The sequence below is a fragment of the Patagioenas fasciata genome, chromosome 25 (assembly GCF_037038585.1).
Source record: "Patagioenas fasciata isolate bPatFas1 chromosome 25, bPatFas1.hap1, whole genome shotgun sequence".
NCBI lineage: Eukaryota > Metazoa > Chordata > Aves > Columbiformes > Columbidae > Patagioenas > Patagioenas fasciata.
In genome coordinates this window covers 4384006-4402781 of record NC_092544.1, presented here as the reverse complement: position 1 = coordinate 4402781, position 18776 = coordinate 4384006, and the positions used below count along the sequence as shown (strand labels likewise).

The following is an 18776-nucleotide window of genomic DNA, read 5'->3' as shown; positions in this document are numbered from 1 at the left end:
CTTCAACAGCCCTTCTTTTCCTTTACCAGAAAATCAATTCAGTCTACAACAGAGTTCATTTGACCTATTCCCATACAGTTCAATTTTGCGCTTAGTGCTTTCCCCTCCCCAACGTAAAAACCCTGAAAGCCTTCCTTGTGTAAGAAAGGGCCATTTTAAACATCTGCAACCAATTTATATTCTAAAAGTTGGTTTTACATCCCATCCCCCCCCATGCAATTAACTCCAAGTTGCCAAAGGCACACAAATAAAGCCAAGGCATCAGGCATCTGAAAGACATTTCTCAGACTGGTTCAGCAGTAAAAGTGTTTCCAAATATAAAATATCTCTTTTAACCTTCTTCTCATCCCCTACCACCCCAGTAAGAGGTTAAATAACATCATCACTAAAAGAAAAGGAAGCCTAAAACTCCACACAATACACGAGTAACTCTGGTGATTTTGAAAAGTTAACAAGTCATTGCCTTCAAAAAAACTACCAGAAAAGGTTTAAATCTAACAGGGTGATTTCTTCCTTACACTTGATTCATTGGAGAACACTGGGTATTTATTTCTGAAAATAAGGTTTTAAGCACTGGCAGTTTCCCCCTCTCTGAGAGCTCAGGGACTCGGGTTACATTAGTGCTGTGAAAACACGACTTCACACCCAAAACAAACCCAAGGCCTCTGCTGAATTTAGCCTTACCACTTGTAATAAAATCACACCCAGTCTTAGCAAATTAAGACTCCTAGATTCACATTCTTAGTCACTAAGGTACACACTTCACAGAAGAGAATCACTTCAGTTCAAGAGAACTGATCAGATCAGTCGGTTTTGGTTACAGATACTTACAAATAACCACCATGTACGTTGAGCATGTTCTGAGGCCAGATTTTCCTTTTTAATGTCAGAAAATAAGCTGTAATTTAGAATTTCTTACCTCTTCAGGTCAACTGTTGTGACGCTGAACACCACTCCCTTCAGCCACAGAATCATGAACAGCCTCTGAGAAAAGGGACAGTTTCCTATGCTCTCGCCATCGCTGCCGGCCTGCAGGAAAACACGTCATTCATTAGCAGGTAGGACTGTGCCACACTCACAATTACAGGAAGATCTTCAGTAAAGACAAACCTGATAACAGATCATGGGTTTTATTGTCTGCACAATCTTCAGATCACTGACTCTCCCCATAGACCTAAGCAGTTCCCAGACAACCAGCATCGTGCAAAATGCACAAAAACGAGCATCCTCAGAATAATTCAATACACTTCATACGCTGGAAAGGTATGCATGGGCTTCGGCACCATTCTACTTATTTAGAGAAAAAGAATACTTGCACCTTCCAATGACTTTTTTTTATGCTGTAGATATAACAAGGACTTTATTATGGTGAAATTTGCACATTTATGAAGTCGACTGATCTATCTGACATGTCCTCTAACAGCTGCTCACAAAGTGTATCCAAACAAGAGTTCAGATCACAAAATGAGTTCTCGTTCACACTGAAAATGATCCAACTGCTCTTAAGAGTCAAAAAAGGGCAGCTAATCATACTCATCTGAGCAGCTGCACCTTTTGATGGCAGTTTTCCCATGTCAATATTGTTCCTAATTATTCTTTTTTCCTTCTTCCACAAAGCATAGCTAATTAATTATAGTCATCTTCCAGTGTATTGCTTATATCTCTCCCTGTGTTACGCTACAGCGAGCCAAGTGCAACCAGGAACTCTGGATCTTTATTGCACTGCAGGTGTTGTAAGGAAAGACATAACTAAGTACACAGAGACTTCACTGACAAAGTCATATTCCAAAGCCACATTTTATAGGCAATTTATCAATAAGTCTTTGTCCTACCACAACAAAGGTCCATTGCATAGCAACAGAAAGGCACTCCAGGACACCCAGTGATGGCATGCGTCTCATGATTGCTCTGACAATGAACTATGTACTGCTGACTTGGAAAATTTCAGGTTTTAATGGGCTAGAATTAGACACTTGAAACCTTGAATCTTGCTATAAAATTCCACCCTCTGAAAAGAAAGCTGGTTCAGTAGTTAAAGCAGCCACATACGTCGGATTATCCTGACACTCTACATTAGATGAGTTCCAAAGGATTTTGCTTATTATTATTAGAGTACTTCAACAATAATTTTAATCAGTACAATTCTCAGAACCCGGATAATTCTTTCATCATTACTATCACCATTTTAAAACATATTGTAGGGTATGCTGGCTGTACCCCTTGGAGAAATGACAGAAAACAAATATGTTCACAAAAACTCATGGTGCTTTTCCTGATAAGGCTGAGACTCCTTCAATAGTTATCGATCCATACCAGGGCATGAGAATTCATAGATTGGTTTATGTTGCCTCAAGTTTATGGTCTCATTTCTACAAGCATCCATCCTGATGTGGGTGAGTAGCACCCACGCTGTGCTGCAGCAGCAGGTGTGGTAACTTGTGCACCAGGGTGTAGAGGTTGTCACCTTTTGCTAGTTAGACTTTCACCTATTGCCCCTGTCTCACACTGTTGCTGACCACGGTCTCGACCAGAAAGAGAGCTTGTCTGAAGAAGACTGTAGCAACGCAGGCAGACTGTCTGTCCCAAACCGTGGCTGTTGAGGTTTCTGGCTGCAGGGAGTGCCAGAGCCTGCTGCTGGGTAAGGATGGCCAGCATCCCACTGTGTGAGGTGTGAGCAGGTGCAAGAGCTGCTCAGCATGGTCGCAAAGCTTAAGGAGGAGACTGAGACGCTGAGGACCATCAGGGAGCGTGAAAAGGAAATGGACTGGTGGAGTAACTCCCTCACGTGCCACTCAGAGAGGCTCCAGGGGGATACCCCCCAAAAGGTGACGGACTCCTTGCCCCGTCGGGCAGAGGGAGAAGACCTGAGACAGCCCCTGTCCTGTCGCTGTCGGGCAGAGGTAGGGGACAGAAAAGACGACGAGGCTTGGAAGCAGGTTCCAGTTCGGGGCCATGGGCAACCCCAATCCCTACCTGCTTTGCTTCCCCAGGTGCCCCTCCGTAATAGGTTTGAGGCCCTGGATCCTGAAGAGGAGGTGGGTGAGGATGTGGTGCAAGGCCCACCTACGAGGTCACATAGGAAGAGGCAGCTGGCCCCACACCTCAACACCGCCCCAGGTAAGAAAGAAGGGTAACTGTAGTAGGTAATTCCCTTCTGAGAGGGACGGAGGGGGCAATCTGCAGAGCTGGCCCTCATCGTAGGGAAGCGTGCAGTCTACCTGGAGCCCAGATCAGGGACATCACCAGGACGCTCCCCAACCTGGTGCACCCAACGGACTACTGCCCGCTGCTGATCTTCCAGACAGGTGGGGAGGAGCTGCATCCTACAGTCTGATGGGAATGAAGAAAGATTTCAAGGCCTTGGGATGAATGGTAAAGGAGTCTGGGGCTCCAGTGATTTTCTCTTCCCTCCTCCAACCTCATTGACTTTTCTGAGGACATAACAAGATGGATGGATGATGGCAGAGCGGTGGACGTGATCTACCTTGACTTGAGTGAGGCATTTGACACAGTCTGCACAGCATCCTCACAGCTGAACTGAGGGAGTGCGGGCTGGACAACCTCTGAGGATTCTTACTCCTGTATGGATTCATGTGTTCCTACATCACAAGATGCTTCCATGAAGATTCCACTCTGCAGGCTATACCTAACAGCTGTATGTTCTCATGGATTTAATATTAACTGCAATGCCATCCCTCCAGACAGCAGCGTGTGTCTCAGGATTTTCCGCTACAGTTACATTCCTGTGTTTACACTGCAACAGCCATTTCCTGCAGGTGAATTACGCGCTCATCTACCTTTTTTTGTGCCACGTACAAGACCTTACCTGCCTCTGAAAAACCATGAACAGACATTTCTGTATCAGACAGACTCTGAAATTTAACAGCTGCAACAATACAGTTTGAGAGGACATTAGGGTGTTGAATTCAACCCCACGCTGCCTTTCACATGATGTAATTCTACCATGGAGCTTTATTATTTCAAGAGGAAGTTTTAAAAACTGCACAAGAAATCAATCAAACTCAAATTCAGATTATTCTACAAATATCCTACAAATTAAATCTTAGCCTGTCTTTTAAGTCACAAACTGAATGAAAAATGGTTTCAAATTTAAGGTACAGCACAGAGCTGTGGTCTCCATTAAGGTCCATTTGCTTAAGCCAAAACCAATACCAAAACCAAGGCGAACAATGAGGACCAAAAAAGGTCAAATGCCTTTATGCTGTAAAGCAAACTTGTACCAAAACTCTTCTTCTCTCCCAACACAAGCGTAACATTCAAAATGAACAAACAACTTAACAAATAGCATCTGCTTTTGTTTTAGCGAGACAGGCGTTTGGGATTATTTGAGTCAAAAAATATGATAGCCTGCTAACATACGGTGTTTGGAAACAAACCTAACGCATTTTCAAAGCTGAACAGCTAAACTGAGCACAGACTTTTCTGTCTACATTCAAACGTTTGTCCCACTTTTGCTCCAAAAAGTCCCAAGTTATTCCAAGCACATACTGGGAAAGGAATGCGGACAGAATGCCAAGAAACTTCTGGCTTCAGTGCTCGTGCAAGGAATTCTGCTCTGTAACCGTTCGCCGGAGAGGCCCGTTTCGTGTCTTGGTGTATCCGATGTGTCGGGAGCTGCAGCACAGACCTGTTAGAACCGGCATGCAGATCCACGTCACGCTGCACGGAACACGTCACTCTCCATCCACCACACCAGGAGCTTTTTTAAAGGGAGATAAGTTGGGTAGATTCTTCAAGAGTCAGTTCTGACTCTGATTCTCTCCACTGTGCTGACAGTAATCTATAATCCTTCAAATATTGCAAGAATATTCCGAGATTCTGCATTATTCAGCATGCAGGGGGTTAATCATATAACAATTGTTTCTTAAGGTCCCTATTAGAAAAGCCAGAAATCTGTCATTGCCTTGTTTTTATAATTCAGGCCATAATATTCCAGGATAACTTTAGTGTCTAATCCTAATAACTATAGGAGCGAAGAAACTATTAAATGTTGATTTCTCTATACTAACATCAGTGTAGATTATTTGTTAATTACAGGAGATTATACTCATTCTATACCAACAAGCTTTGCACTTTACTTCCAATTCTTTCCAAAACCAGTCTAAAAATCTTTATAACTAAATGACGTAAACTTCCCTGCTATTAGAGTTAATTTTCAGTGATCACCAAACGAAGCTGCCATTATCCACCGAAGGCCATGTACTCAACAACTCCATCATGTATTTCTGTTTCACTGCAGGGAAAACTACATGAGAAGAACAGTAGGATGCACATGTGTTGCCTCAAAACAGCAGATAAAATCACTCCATGTTTCATGAAAGGTAAACTCATTTCAAAAATGAGTAAATTAATAATAATCCTATAGGTATTACTGTTCTGAGAGGAAATGGTGTAAACTAAACTAACAAAGTGATTCAAGTCAAAAACACACAGGAATTCAAAACTGGTTTAACGTTCCACACATAAATATTGAAAATGGTCTGGTAATATCAGTCTAAATCCTCGCAGCATCTGCTCAGCCCTTTATCTTGCCAAGCTGGATAAACAGAATTCCCTGCTGTTTAGTGAGCAGTGTTTTCAGATAAGATGTAAAGAATTACGTCCATGAAAGGACTAGAACAGTATTTGATGTAACACCAATCAAACGCCTCCTCCGTACGGTGCCACTGTACCGACTGCTTTGTGTTCTTGTTCGGGCAGAAGACGGATGAGCCAAGGGGATGTTATCTGTGAGCACCCACCCCGCAAGGCAAAATAGACCTTAAAGGGGCCTGATGTCTCAAATATTAATGAAGCATCATTCAAAAGAAGAAAACGGGTGACAAGGCAGCAAGCTGCAGAAATCGGGGACATAACAAGATGGATGGATGATGGCAGAGCGGTGGATGTGATCTACCTTGACTTGAGTGAGGGATTTGACACAGTCTGCACAGCATCCTCACAGCTGAACTGAGGGAGTGCGGTCTGGATGACCGGGCAGTGAGGTGGACTGCGAACTGGCTGAAGGGAAGAAGCCAGAGAGTCGTGGTCAACGGGAGGAGTCCAGTTGAGGCCTGGATCCAGTGCAGTGCCCCAAGGGTCAGTAATGGGGCCGGTATTATTCAATATATTCATCAATGATTTGGACAAGGGAATAGAGTGACTGTCAGCACGTTTGCTGGTGACACCAAGCTGGGAGGAGTGGCTGACACTGGAAGCTGTGCTGCCATCCAGAGACCTGGACAGGCTGGAGCGCTGGGCAGGGGATTGGACTGGATGAGCTTTCGAGGTCCCTTCCAATCCCTGACATTCTGAGATTCTTTGTAAAAACAGCGATGCCAGCACAAACCCAACAGCAACTGTGAATAACTCCTTCCAGCATGTTTGTTCCCTTCTGCCAGACATACCAACGAGGGTGTTCAAGCAATAAACACTTCATAAACATTGCAAAAACATCCGCCTGCTTCGATAATTAGCCCATGAGAGCTGCTATCAACATATCCACGTGAAAGATAAACCAAAAAGGCCTGGAAAACACCTACTACACACACCTTGCCCTACAGGATCTTACCAGCCCACACGCAGACAGAGGTGTCCAGGAACCATGTTGTGGAACCAGAGTCTGGACCATCTCATAAAGGCAAAAAAACTAAAATCCACTCACAAAGAGGACAGAATGAAGGAGATTTAAAGCATTTCCCCAAGACAGTTCTGCTAGGCTTGGAGATTATGACTGTCTTGAACTCATCTTTATGTTGGACTACACATTTGGCAAAGCTCTTCAATATCGAACATACTAAAGTTCCTTCGTTTCAGTTCTAAGTGCTCATTACGGCTGATATTTGTCATGCTTATCAACCAACTCTCTCCTTTAAGTTTTTTCTCCATAGATAAAAAACCGCTGCAGGTTTAAAGATCCATGTCGACCTCTCAAAAAGAGACAGGAGCAAAGGCAAATCTCAAGACAGCTTCATGCTTGTAGCAACCATTAAGATTTATTCACACCATTAAAGGTCTCTGACAAGCAAGCAAACTCCTGCGATTCTTTCACAATGGTAAGAAGATTCTAAATAAATCATCCAACATCATTCTCATCACCCCAAAGGTCAGCAGTTGGACACCTTATACAGCTGTTATTCCAATTTGCCTGTGTTCCTCGCGTTGTGTGTTGTCAGTCCATGAGCCTACAGCATCACAAAGAAAAATACAGTCTAAAATGATTAGTCTGTATTTTCTATATGCTGGTTGAGCCTATAGCAACCTTGATCACCAGTGCCTCTTGACAAGCGGCACCATCTTTGCGCAATTGTAATCAACCCAACTTCCACATCAGCTGAAACGCCTGTAAACTCAAAAAGCTTAAAAAATTAACTGAACTCCCTGTATTTACTTGAGATCTGGCTATTAAAGCAGGGAAAGGAATGTTTATCAGCCCATTCCAGTAGCCTCTGAAGTCATTACCTTTCTGATAAGCCCCCGCTGTGTTAGACATGAGTGCAACAGCAAGTGCCCATTTTAGGACGATGCTATTTTTAGCTCTGTGATGCTATTCCTAACAAAATAATTAGCAGCCTTGTCTCGTACACTTTCCAGCAACTCTTGTTCATCGCTACCTCATTCTCACTGTAAAGCTTTTGTAAAAAGCTATGGGATCTTTGTGATGTATTAAACTTCACAATTCAGTAGAAATTAATTAAGCCCTTCTAGTTCTTTGGAGAAAAGAAATTATCCCGTGTTCATCCTTTGGGAGAACCAGACAAAGAATCAAAAGCTGCGTTAAATACTAACTATAATTTTCTTCAATGAATAAATTAGCTGAACGATACGGATACAAGGCCTTGGGATTACTGTGGCCAGCCGTGCACATGATCACCTCCTAGCCTGACAGAGGAGAATTAAATTACTCATTAACAGCAGAAGCCCGATATCTCTCTTCTGTCCCTCTTACCACAGTGGCAATACCTCTGACAAAGCGATCCAGTTGTAACAAACCTCAGCAACATCAACAGGGCCAAAGAGACTGAAATGTGCTGTGTAACAGCCTGACACATTCTTGCAATATTATATTAGGAAACTATAAGATAATTAACTATATAGTACTAAGGGTTTCTTTTAGAACACTTGAAACTTGCCTCTGGGTACCTAGCATAGGAACCTGAACAGGCATCATGTACGACAATGATTCTCTCCCTTCACACTTCTTAAATTTGTTAACAAAGTACAGTGTATGCTTTGGTTATGGCCCAAGAGTCCCATTTCCAACCCCCCTGCCCGCCAATAATCAAACATCTATAAAAATTATAGGAAATAACTACAAACTCTGTCACTGGGGCTCAGATGGCCAACTAAAATTCTTACCTTTGGCATTTATGAGTTCTTCAAATAAACATTTGAACGCGCGCCACTTCTGCAGAACACAAACCCAAAGAACTCTGTTTATGGTATTTTATAACCCAACTCACAGAGCTGAGATGAGCAGTGAGTCGAACAGACGAGCAGAGAGGAAGGCTTACTCTCTGTTGCTTCTGGTTTCAACACAAGCAATGTGTAACTCACTCACTAACAGGCACCTCTCCGAGTGCATTTATTGTGCATCCCTTGGGAGACGGTATCCAGGTTCTCCAGTTGCAGGGTAGAACTTCCTCCGTGGGGACCTTTCGCCTTATCGCATTAAGCTCCAGTACAGCATGTCTCACTGGGGCAGCTAATACATCCCTTGGAAAGACTACAGAAATATACTTATGCTTGCTTTGATTTTATTTTTAGACAAAACCACGTAGAAAACTATTTCCTTTATTTAAGAAAAGCAGCTCTCCAAAGTACAGACCAGCAAACTCTGGCCAAAGTAGTAATACTTCAGCAGAGCCAAAAAACCTCTGAAGCTGATCCAGTAGCGCTGACTGATCTCATTAGCTCTTCTCATGAAAATATACAGATATGACTTCACTCCTGGATTACACTCCTATATTTAGTTTATACCTAATATGGACATTCAGAGTACAGAATTAAGTCATTTCCTTTCCTCGTGTCGAGTTCCTTGCCCTTTGTCTAGCCAACAATACAAGGAATAAGTGTGAACCCTCGGAGAACTCGCACACAAAGACATCTGTACTTAAGAGCAGTTTAGCTTATGTTGTTCGCTTTAGCATAAACAAACACAGCATTCAGAGTCCTACAAAACAGATTGTGCCAAAAATGCATGTTTGACCTGAACTGAAAAAAACCTCAAAACAAAAATCTCCTGAAGTCAAAAGTCGTATTTAAACTCATATCAAGGCAAAATAATGATTTGGGGTTTGGGTGATTTAACTGTTAAAATGTTCACAAACTCTTAAAACAACAAATGAGCAGAGAGTACCTAGCATCTATTTTAAGAGTGAAACTACATCATTCCGAAGGGAAGAATATCCAAGTCAAAAAAAGAAACAACGTGATCAGCACAGTAAGTTGTTTGTTACAGGTTATTTACAGAGAACTTTAAAGATAAAAGTGAAATTAGATGGAGCAGAGTCCAGTTGAGGCCTGGATCTAGTACAGTGCCCCAAGGGTCAGTGCTGGGGCCGGTATTATTCAATATATTCATCAACGATTTGGACGAGGGAATAGAGTGACTGTCAGCAAGTTTGCTGATGACACCAAGCTGGGAGGAGTGGCTGACACTGGAAGCTGTGCTGCCATCAGAGACCTGGACAGGCTGGAGAGTTGGGCAGGGAACAATTTAATGAAACAGAACAAGGGTAAGTGCAGAGTCTTGAATGTGGGCAGGAACAACCCCAGGTTCCAGTATAAGTTGGGGAATGATCCATTAGAGAGCAGTGTAGGGGAAAGGGACCTGGGGGTCCTGGGGAGAGCAGGGTGACCACGAGCCAGCCCTGGGCCCTTGTGGCCAGGAAGGCCAATGGTACCTGGGGTGGGTTAGAAGGGGGTGGTCAGTAGGTCAGAGAGGTTCTCCTGCCCCTCTGCTCTGCCCTGGGGAGACCACACCTGGAATATTGTGTCCAGTTGTGGCCCCTCAGTTCCAGAAGGACAGGGAACTGCTGGAGAGAGTCCAGCGCAGCCACCAAGATGCTGAAGGGAGTGGAGCATCTCCCGTGTGAGGAAAGGCTGAGGGAGCTGGGGCTCTGGAGCTGGAGAAGAGGAGACTGAGGGGGGACTCATTCATGGGGATCAATATGGAAAGGGGCAGTGTCAGGAGGATGGAGCCAGGCTCTTCTGGGTGACAACCAGTGACAGGACAAGGGGTAATGGGTATAAACTGGAACACAAGAGGTTCCACTTAAATTTGAGAAGAAACTTCTTCCCAGTCAGGGTAACAGAACACTGGCCCAGGCTGCCCAGGGAGGTTGTGGAGTCTCCTTCTCTGCAGACATTCAAACCCGCCTGGACCCCTTCCTGTGGAACCTCAGCTGGGTGTTCCTGCTCCATGGGGGGATCGCACTGGATGAGCTTTCCAGGGCCCTTCCAACCCCTCACATTCTGGGATTCTGTGTGGATAACAAGTAAATTATTTTTCCATGGACGGTCAAGCACCAGGCACCATCTTAATTAACTGCCAAGTGCAGTTACCCAGTCTTAAAAGCAGTTCTTGTGGATTTCTAAATGCCATGTGCAGCCCAGCCAGAACTCGGGATTGATGTAGGCACTGTTATAAAAGAGTGTAGGCCTTGTGTTAGTCACAACACAATGAATGTCTCATTTAAAAGAGAATCAGAGCAAGCTTACACCGCTGAGAAAATAACAACATCCATGAGCTTTTTTTGTCCCTTTTAACTAACGTACACTTCTAAAATATCAAACCTGCAACCTCAGAGTACAAAAGTCATTTTCCAAAGTACATGGATTACTGTTTAGCTCGAAGTTCAACAAATTCCCCAACTAGATTCTTCTAAACACAGATTTTTTTTTGTAAGAGACCACACAGCCTTCAAAAGTCCACCAGTTCAGCTCCAGAACCAAGTTCTCCTCTGTTCACCCTATTCACATTAAAAAGACAGTAACACTCTTCAAATAAAGAACTCTCTCTCCTCACTCTTTCTTTCCACAAGATCACGTCAGGATAACCGGTGGAAGACTAGACAGAGACACTGAGTCACTCCAGCCTGCCAGGGGAACCATTACTAACTTCTTAGGATGCTAAGAGTGTCACAGTGCTGCCCAGTAAAAGATTATAGGAACCTCCCACCCACTTCCTAACAGTGAAATACAGTTGACATCAACACGCCTCATACCTACGTGTCATTTCTCAACAACGTACAGACAAGACACATCTTTTAAGAAGATTTTCCTTTTCCTCAGCTCAGCCAGTTCTCAGACCACTTTGTGGGGACAGGAGGAGAAGTGCAGGAGCATCAGACACCTTGCAACTGCAAAGTAAACCCCCAGTTCTAACTCATCTGAGCTGTCTAGATGTTAACCATTGGAAAGGGAGGGCTAGATGCCAGTGACTAAAGCCATTACTGCTGGAGACTGTTCAGAAGCAATTTCTGACCGAAGAGAAGCTAACCCATCTGTGTAATCTCTTTGAAAATGATTGCTAGGAGTTTTAAACTTACTTGGCAATAGAATTAACATTTACACTTGAGACCACCTTTGTACTTTTAAACTATATTGTACCAGTTTCTGCATTAGCAACTAGATTCAAATCAAACAGACAAGGACTTTTCTGGCTATGAGGACTTTCCCAAGCAGAATTTAAAGGAATATAGTTTGCTGGCCAAAGAAGGAAAAGGCCTGATTTATAACAACTAAGCACAGGCTATACAGAGATGGTCACGCCTCAGTTTATAAAGGGATCCTTTACGATACTCTGGTATTTGCTCTCAAGAAACAAGACACCCATGAAACTTTGCTATCTACACCAAACACATACCAAAGACAGACTGAAAAAGTTCTGGGGTACTGAGGTTATGACATCAAAACCTCCAAAGGATGATCTGGTACGTCAGGAGGAGACTTATCTAATAAGATTATCAAGTGACAAGCCTGCCCCTGACAAGACTATCCCTGAGAAACGGCGTTGCACGTCTCTAGTCCTGGTATTTCCCTGTATCAAAGACAAACAAGATTGTGGGATGGCTTGTTATAAACCAATATACATTAGCTATATGACTCCAGAATGACACATCGGAGCTTACGTAAGGATACGCACAGGCAAAGAGGAACCGTAAGACAAAGGCAGACCTGGATGCGTTTAATTCACACAAACCACACTGCTCCTCTCACCCAGCCCTAGGCCAATATCAAGTCTGCTGCTAGAGAGGCAGACACACACATCCCTTTCCTGCCATGGGCTCCGACATTCGACTGAACAAAACAGACCTAGATCCCCAACACAAACACTTCACCTGCCAAATTTCTGTTTAACTCAGATACACAAAAATGTAGACAAGCTTCTGTTACAAGCACTGGGAGTGTTTTAGAGTGGGCTATTTATTAAATTTCTTCTCCTGACGTACAATTCACAGGTAAACAGATAGCAGACGCTATCTGATTTTCAAAACAGGTGCCAAATTTCGCAATGACATCTTACTTGAAAGCTGCCAGAAACCCAAGGTCTAATTAATTTGCAAGTACACACACGTTACAGAGTTGAAGAAGAGAGCACCTTCCTTAATGGTTACCTATATGTGCTATTACCCACCTCACGCCAGCAGATAGACAACTATGAATTTCTTGTTTGTTGAGTTTCTTGTTGTTTTTTTGCTTTAACACCAAACGTGTTGATCGTGTGTGTCTTCACCTTGCTATTACCAGAAGAATGCGATCACCGGCTGCCTTCTCCACCACCGAGGGCTGAGCTCTGGGCAGCTCCATCCCCAGCTCCTTCGTACATTGTCCTAAAGAAACCGCACCGGTAGCTTTGTAAGCTCCGTCCTGTGGTTTCCACAGATGAGTGGTTCTATTTGATCAAGTCAGTCCACTACACTTCTTATTTACAATAAAAATCCACACACAACAACTAAATGGTAGCTGTTACAAGCGGCCTGTAAGAGCTGTATTCAGATCTGCTCGAGTTTCTGCATGCACGTTGATTACAATGCAGCCTTCACTACTCTAAAATGCCACTAGGGCATATAAAAATATTCTTGGTAGACAATGGATAGTGGGCCTCCCTCATTAATAAAACATGCCAAAATATGAGGAAACTAAATGAAATCAGATCCATCACTAGTTTCCCCTCATCAGCTCTCAGAGGAAAGCATTGAAAAAACATTTACACTTAGTTTAAAAGAGCCCACAGGCAGCCCACCAGCACTGTAATGAAAAAACTGCTCAAGTTGCTCATTATGAGACCAAGAAACACAATATTGACCAAAGCTTCAGCACTGTAACACATTTTCTTACCTCAAAATCCTAATGCTGCATTTAAATTATCACAGACGAAGAAAACAGCAGATTGATACACTGTCTTCATGAATAAATCACAGCAATTTGCTGGTGACAAACAACCCCATCAAGTTACTCACAACTGAAACCCAACCAAGCGCACGCTCCTCCCTGTGCCGTGCCCATCCTATTTTGTTACTGATCACAATTTAATAAGATGCAACCCCAACATTTTGGGAATGAAGCCAAACAGTCTCTCCTGCTTCACAGGTTTGTTTCTCAAGCTTTAATCCGTACCTTTGTTTCATCTTAGTCTGGCTGCTACAATCCTTTGTATGCAGGTCATACAGTTACCGCCCTTCAGCCGCAGGCATTTGGCAGGGGTTTCTTTTTTGGCCAAGAAGTCTTTCCACTACCTCTATCTTAAGAGCTTCGCTAACAGTGCACAGGAAGAACCAAGACCCCATATACTGCTGAAAAATGACTACATTGCAAAATACTCTAACATCCATTCAGTAATTCAGATTTTTTCTAAAAGCAACCAGGTGAAAACTGTGCAACAGAGAAAAGCAGAAACTGAGCTTCCCTTTTAGAGGGGAAAAAAATGACTAAATCAAAGTCTAGTGCTCTCCTAGACAGACACGATTAGCTTTATTGAATAACCGTAAATATTGTTTGCATTTGATGAAGTGACCGTCTTGATGGGACAGGCAGCAAGCGGGACTTCTATTAGCTTTACAAAAACACTGTTCCAGTAATACTCAACAGCTGCAGTGAAGTGTGGCACAGGCAGCAACACCCAGATGAAACAACTATTTTGGTCTGTCTGCTGGGGCGGGGGGTGTTTTTCCTCTGCAGGATTTTACAGGGAAATAACCTCTACCTGAGGATCACCAAGGCAGACAAGAATAACTTCTTTAACCTGAACTATCCCGAAGGCAGGCAGCACACAGCCTGCAGCACTCATTCACAACACCGCGAAAAGGCTTCCTAGAGGCAGATAGTGCTCACTGATAATCCTGAACATCACCTTCTTCAATCCATGCAAACGAAGAAGTTTCAATCGAGAGGGGCAGAAAAATTCCCTGCTTTTTCCCTTTCATGTACTTTACCATGAAATATCCCCTTTAAACAGACCCACAAAGTTTATTCCCCCTGCCACCAAATCCTTCTGCCATCAATCACTGTTCTAATTTGTTTAAAAAGAAGAAAACGATGGCCAATGAACTTTAGGACAGATGAAGATGAGCTGGCGTGTTATATTAGATAAGTATTGCTATAAATACTTCAAAGTAATCTGTAACTTAATTGCTCTACTAGTGAAGCTCTAACCTCCAACTAAAATCAGGTCTGCGATGCTTTCCCCGGGCCTCGTTACTGCCTCCCGAGACTACTAAAACGTCCAAAACAAGGCAAATTCATTGTTTTAAAAGCATCATTTAATAAATCTATACATAACAACTCATTTGCAAAGCTCTACCCAGTCTGCTGGCAATTTTCACGTTTGTCATCGTGGCTTTTATACTAAGCAATGTCAAGCTCTCAGATGAAGGCTTTCCATTATTTTCTCACTGCAACAAAAAGAAACCTCATCTGAAAAACCAAAGTACTTCATTTCTAGAGAGGTTTTCTTCCAAGTGAGTTTAAGCACAGGATAGATTAACACCGTTTACTCTCTGCACCTTTGATATGAAGTGAAAGGAAGATGCTGCATCCCTAGAGCCCCAGAGGATGCAAAATATTGCATCATACTGCAATATATGAATGCAAAACATGTGGGGATACCATACGGTATTTTTGCCAGATAAGGGCAGCACAACTCATGCTCATCCTTCTAGTTTAGAAATAAAACTGGTGCTGCGTTTACATGTTTCATTTCTACCCAAAACTAGACTTCTTAGGCAGGGGATTGCGTGAAAAGTAACTTGTTTTTTACCATCATACACACGCCGGGACACACAATGCGGAGAGCTGAATGCCTTGCGGTTCGCAGAGCAAGGCACCCCTCTCTGCTTCCGATGCCCACGGTCCTGCTACGCGCCAGCTGCAACATTTGCTCTCGGGGAAAGAATTTTCCAGCAAACGCACACAGGCACTTTCCCCAAGTGACTTATTTGCGGTCCGCCTAATCGCTCGTTCCATCTGCACACACACTGACTCAGCCCCAGGTCCCCGCACCGGGCACACACCCTCCGCTCCCCGCCCCGGGGCTCTTTGTGCGCGGCAGCCCCGCACCGCGACGGGGCGTCGGCTCCAGCCGGGCCCGGAGCCGCCCTGAGGGGAGCGAGCCCCGCGCTGCCGCCGCCCCGCCTCGGCCCCGGGGAGTCTGGGGAGGGCGGAACGCGGCTCCCTGAGGGGAATGGGGTGCCAGAGGCGGCGGCCCCCTCAGTCCGCCCGGGAGGAGCGGCCCCGAGCGACGCGCTGAGGGAAACTTGGAGCGGGCGGGAAAGCGGCGGTTGGGGGAGGGGGCGCCCAACGGTCGGCGCGCGCGCTCGGCGCCCAGACGGGGCTGGACGGGACCTCCCCCCCTCCAGACCCGCGCCGCCTTTACCTTCACGAAGAGCTCGATGACGGGCTCCTTGTCGCCCTCCTTCAGGCCGTTCACCGGCACGGACAGCGCCATGCTTCAGCCTCCGCCCAGCCCCTCGCCTCGCCCGCCACTGCCAGCCGGGACGGCGACGCCGCTCCGCTCCGCTCCCCTCACCCGCCCGGAGCGCGACTGCGCCCGGCCCCGCCCCAGCGGCACAGGCGGCCGGCGCGGGGGGCGGGGCCTGAGCGGATGGGGTGTGGTCAGTGAGGGGGCGTGGTCACCGCTGAGGGGGCGTGGCCGGCGCGGAGGGGTGACGGCTTCCATGGCGGGGCCCAGGGCGCGGTGTCTCCTGTGTCACAGAATCACAGAATGACAATGTCAGGGGTTGGAAGGGCCCTGGAAAGCTCATCCAGTGCAATCCCCCCATGGAGCAGGAACACCCAGCTGAGGTTCCACAGGAAGGGGTCCAGGCGGGTTTGAATGTCTGCAGAGAAGGAGACTCCAGAACCTCCCTGGGCAGCCTGGGCCAGGCTCTGACACCCTCACCCCCAACAAGTTTCTTCTCATCTTTAAGTGGAACCTCCTGTGTTCCAGTTTGCACCCATTGCCCCTTGTCCTGTCACTGGTTGTCACCCAGAAGAGCCTGGCTCCATCCTCCTGACACTGCCCCTTTCCATATTGATCCCCAGGAATGAGTCCCCCCTCAGTCTCCTCTTGTCCAGCTCCAGAGCCCCAGCTCCCTCAGCCTTTCCTCACACGGGAGATGCTCCACTCCCTCCAGCATCTTGGTGGCTGCGCTGGACTCTCTCCAGCAGTTCCCTGTCCTTCTGGAGCTGAGGGGCCACCACTGGACACAATATTCCAGATGGGCGGGTGTCATCATGTCCCCCATCGCCTCAGCCCCCGGGCCTCAGGCTGCTTTGCTTGGGGGGAAAAGCTTCAAAACTAGGAAGTTTCCCTCTCACGGACCCGCCAGCCCGCGGACGCCTGCACCAGAGCAGCAGAAACAGCGTCTTTCTTGGCCAAAATCTATTTCGAGAGGCAGGGAGGAGCATTTCCAGCCTAGTTTTTCCCTCACTATTAAGGTCAGGGACTGCGGAGCTGGGCAGAAAAAAAATGTGCAGGGAAATTGGGCGAAACATCAGAACGAAATTAAACCATTTGCCCTTTTCCCCGTCTTTTCACCAAAATAGCACAAGACAGCGTGCAGCCTGCGATCACATTTTCCCCATGCGACTTGAACAGAGCGGCTTTCATCCCTCGGCAGCACCCGCCCTTGCTCCTGGTCCTTCCTTTTCTCTCCTGGAGCTCAGACTCTTTTATGTTGAACAGTCTGGGCTCCGCTGCCCCTGAGCGTCTGGGCAGAGCCGTTCCCAAGGTGGGACGCCCCGAGGTGGCACCCAACGACTCGCTCTCCGCTCTGCTGCTTTGCTGCTGTTTGCGCCCCAGCGCTGGGACCAACCTCCCTGTAATTTGCACCCAAATGCCTCCGTGCAACCAGAAATGGCTCCGGATTAAATGGTTACCAACACAGCATTCACTGGTAATAACAAAACCTTGTATCTCTCCAGGCATTTTGCTACCCTCACTTCTGCATAACCGGATATCTTTAAGCAAATTTCTTCTTTGAAAGCCCTTGAACTGTTTATCCAGAGCAAGAAAAACTGCTGTCAGACCCTCTCCCGGTGCTGACAGGGCTGGGCGAGCGATGTGACAAAGTCCTTTTTATTCCCATTGCTACAGCTCCTGCTCAGCCCTCCCGGCTCAGCAGCTCCTGGGGAGTCGGTGGAAGATTCGTGGCTGTTTATTTTACACAGAATCCAAGGAATCTCGCTGATTCATGGGGTGGGACAGTCTGGATGGAAATCGGTGTGTCACCGTAACCAAACCGACCCGGGACTGCGCAGTGCAGGCGCCTCCCTCACTAATCACCCTCCAATTAATTGCAGCCTGTACCGCAGAGGGCACTGTGTTAGAACGTGGGTGGTGTCCATGGGAGGGAAAAACCTTTTCCCTTAAATGGGAACCTTCCACAAGCACCAAATTCGGGGCATTACGTTCACTTTTTCCACAGGGCAGAGCAAGAAATTCGCGCCAGTTGGGCCAAATGTCCCCAGGAGATTCAATGAACCAGCGACGAGGGGGTTTTATTGGGAGGTCGTTGCAGGAGGCTGGGAGGGGAAACATTGATCCGTGTCTTCCCCTCTGTGCTTCATCATCCTCCTCTGCCGAAAGTTTCAAAAATCACAGGCTTTGATCAAACCCAAAATACTTCATCAGCCCCCCCAAAGCAAAGATGCTTTGGAAAAGGTTTAGCACAAAGGAGCAGCTCAAGGTGGGTGTAGAGCAATGAATCCCAGCTCTGCGAGGCGCTCGGCACTTTCTCACGTTATACCAGTCGCACAAAGGAGCTGCCGGGGCTGGTTTTCCTCGGCACCACTGGATTTCTTCCCTAACAAAAGGGTTTGCGCGCTGTCGTCTTGCAGAGCAGCTCATGGCTTATTTCATTCCCACCCAGCTGCACCAGCCTCGTCTGTTGCTTAATATCTTTTCAGCTATTTTACTTTTAGATGCCATTTTCCTGCTCTCCAGCTGCCACCTACTAAACCCCTCATCCTCCCCATTCAAATGAGCCCTCTAAGGATGCTCAGAAGGGTTTGAAATGTTGAAAGCTCTCAATTCTTTCCTAGCTCTGTAATTGCTGCTTATGTTATTCCAGAAGATTGCAGTTTTTTGTTTTTAACAATAATACTTAGTATTAATTCACCCAAGCTTTACAAAATAAATAACCAGCCCTCCGTAGGAAATGGGTATTACCCATCTTTTACAGGCACGAGGAATGAGTCAGGCAAGTGAAGTGATTTATTCAAAGCTAAATTTGCACGGAACCAGGGAGTCGGAACAAAGCAATTCCGGCCCC

At 45.9% G+C, this 18776-nt stretch overlaps 1 protein-coding gene across 1 annotated transcript in view; it reads right to left on the bottom strand.

Moving 5' to 3' along the window:
• Nucleotides 1-16057, bottom strand: part of CLIC4 (chloride intracellular channel 4) — a 29290-nt gene extending 13233 nt beyond the window's left edge. Inside the window, exons 1-2 of the mRNA XM_065856923.2 lie at nt 15878-16057; nt 920-1029 (exon numbers count right to left, since the gene is read on the bottom strand). Coding sequence (XP_065712995.1) covers nt 920-1029; nt 15878-15949 — 182 coding nt within the window. The 5' untranslated portion in view covers nt 15950-16057. The remainder of the gene's footprint in view (nt 1-919; nt 1030-15877) is intronic.
• Nucleotides 16058-18776: the final 2719 nt, after the last annotated feature.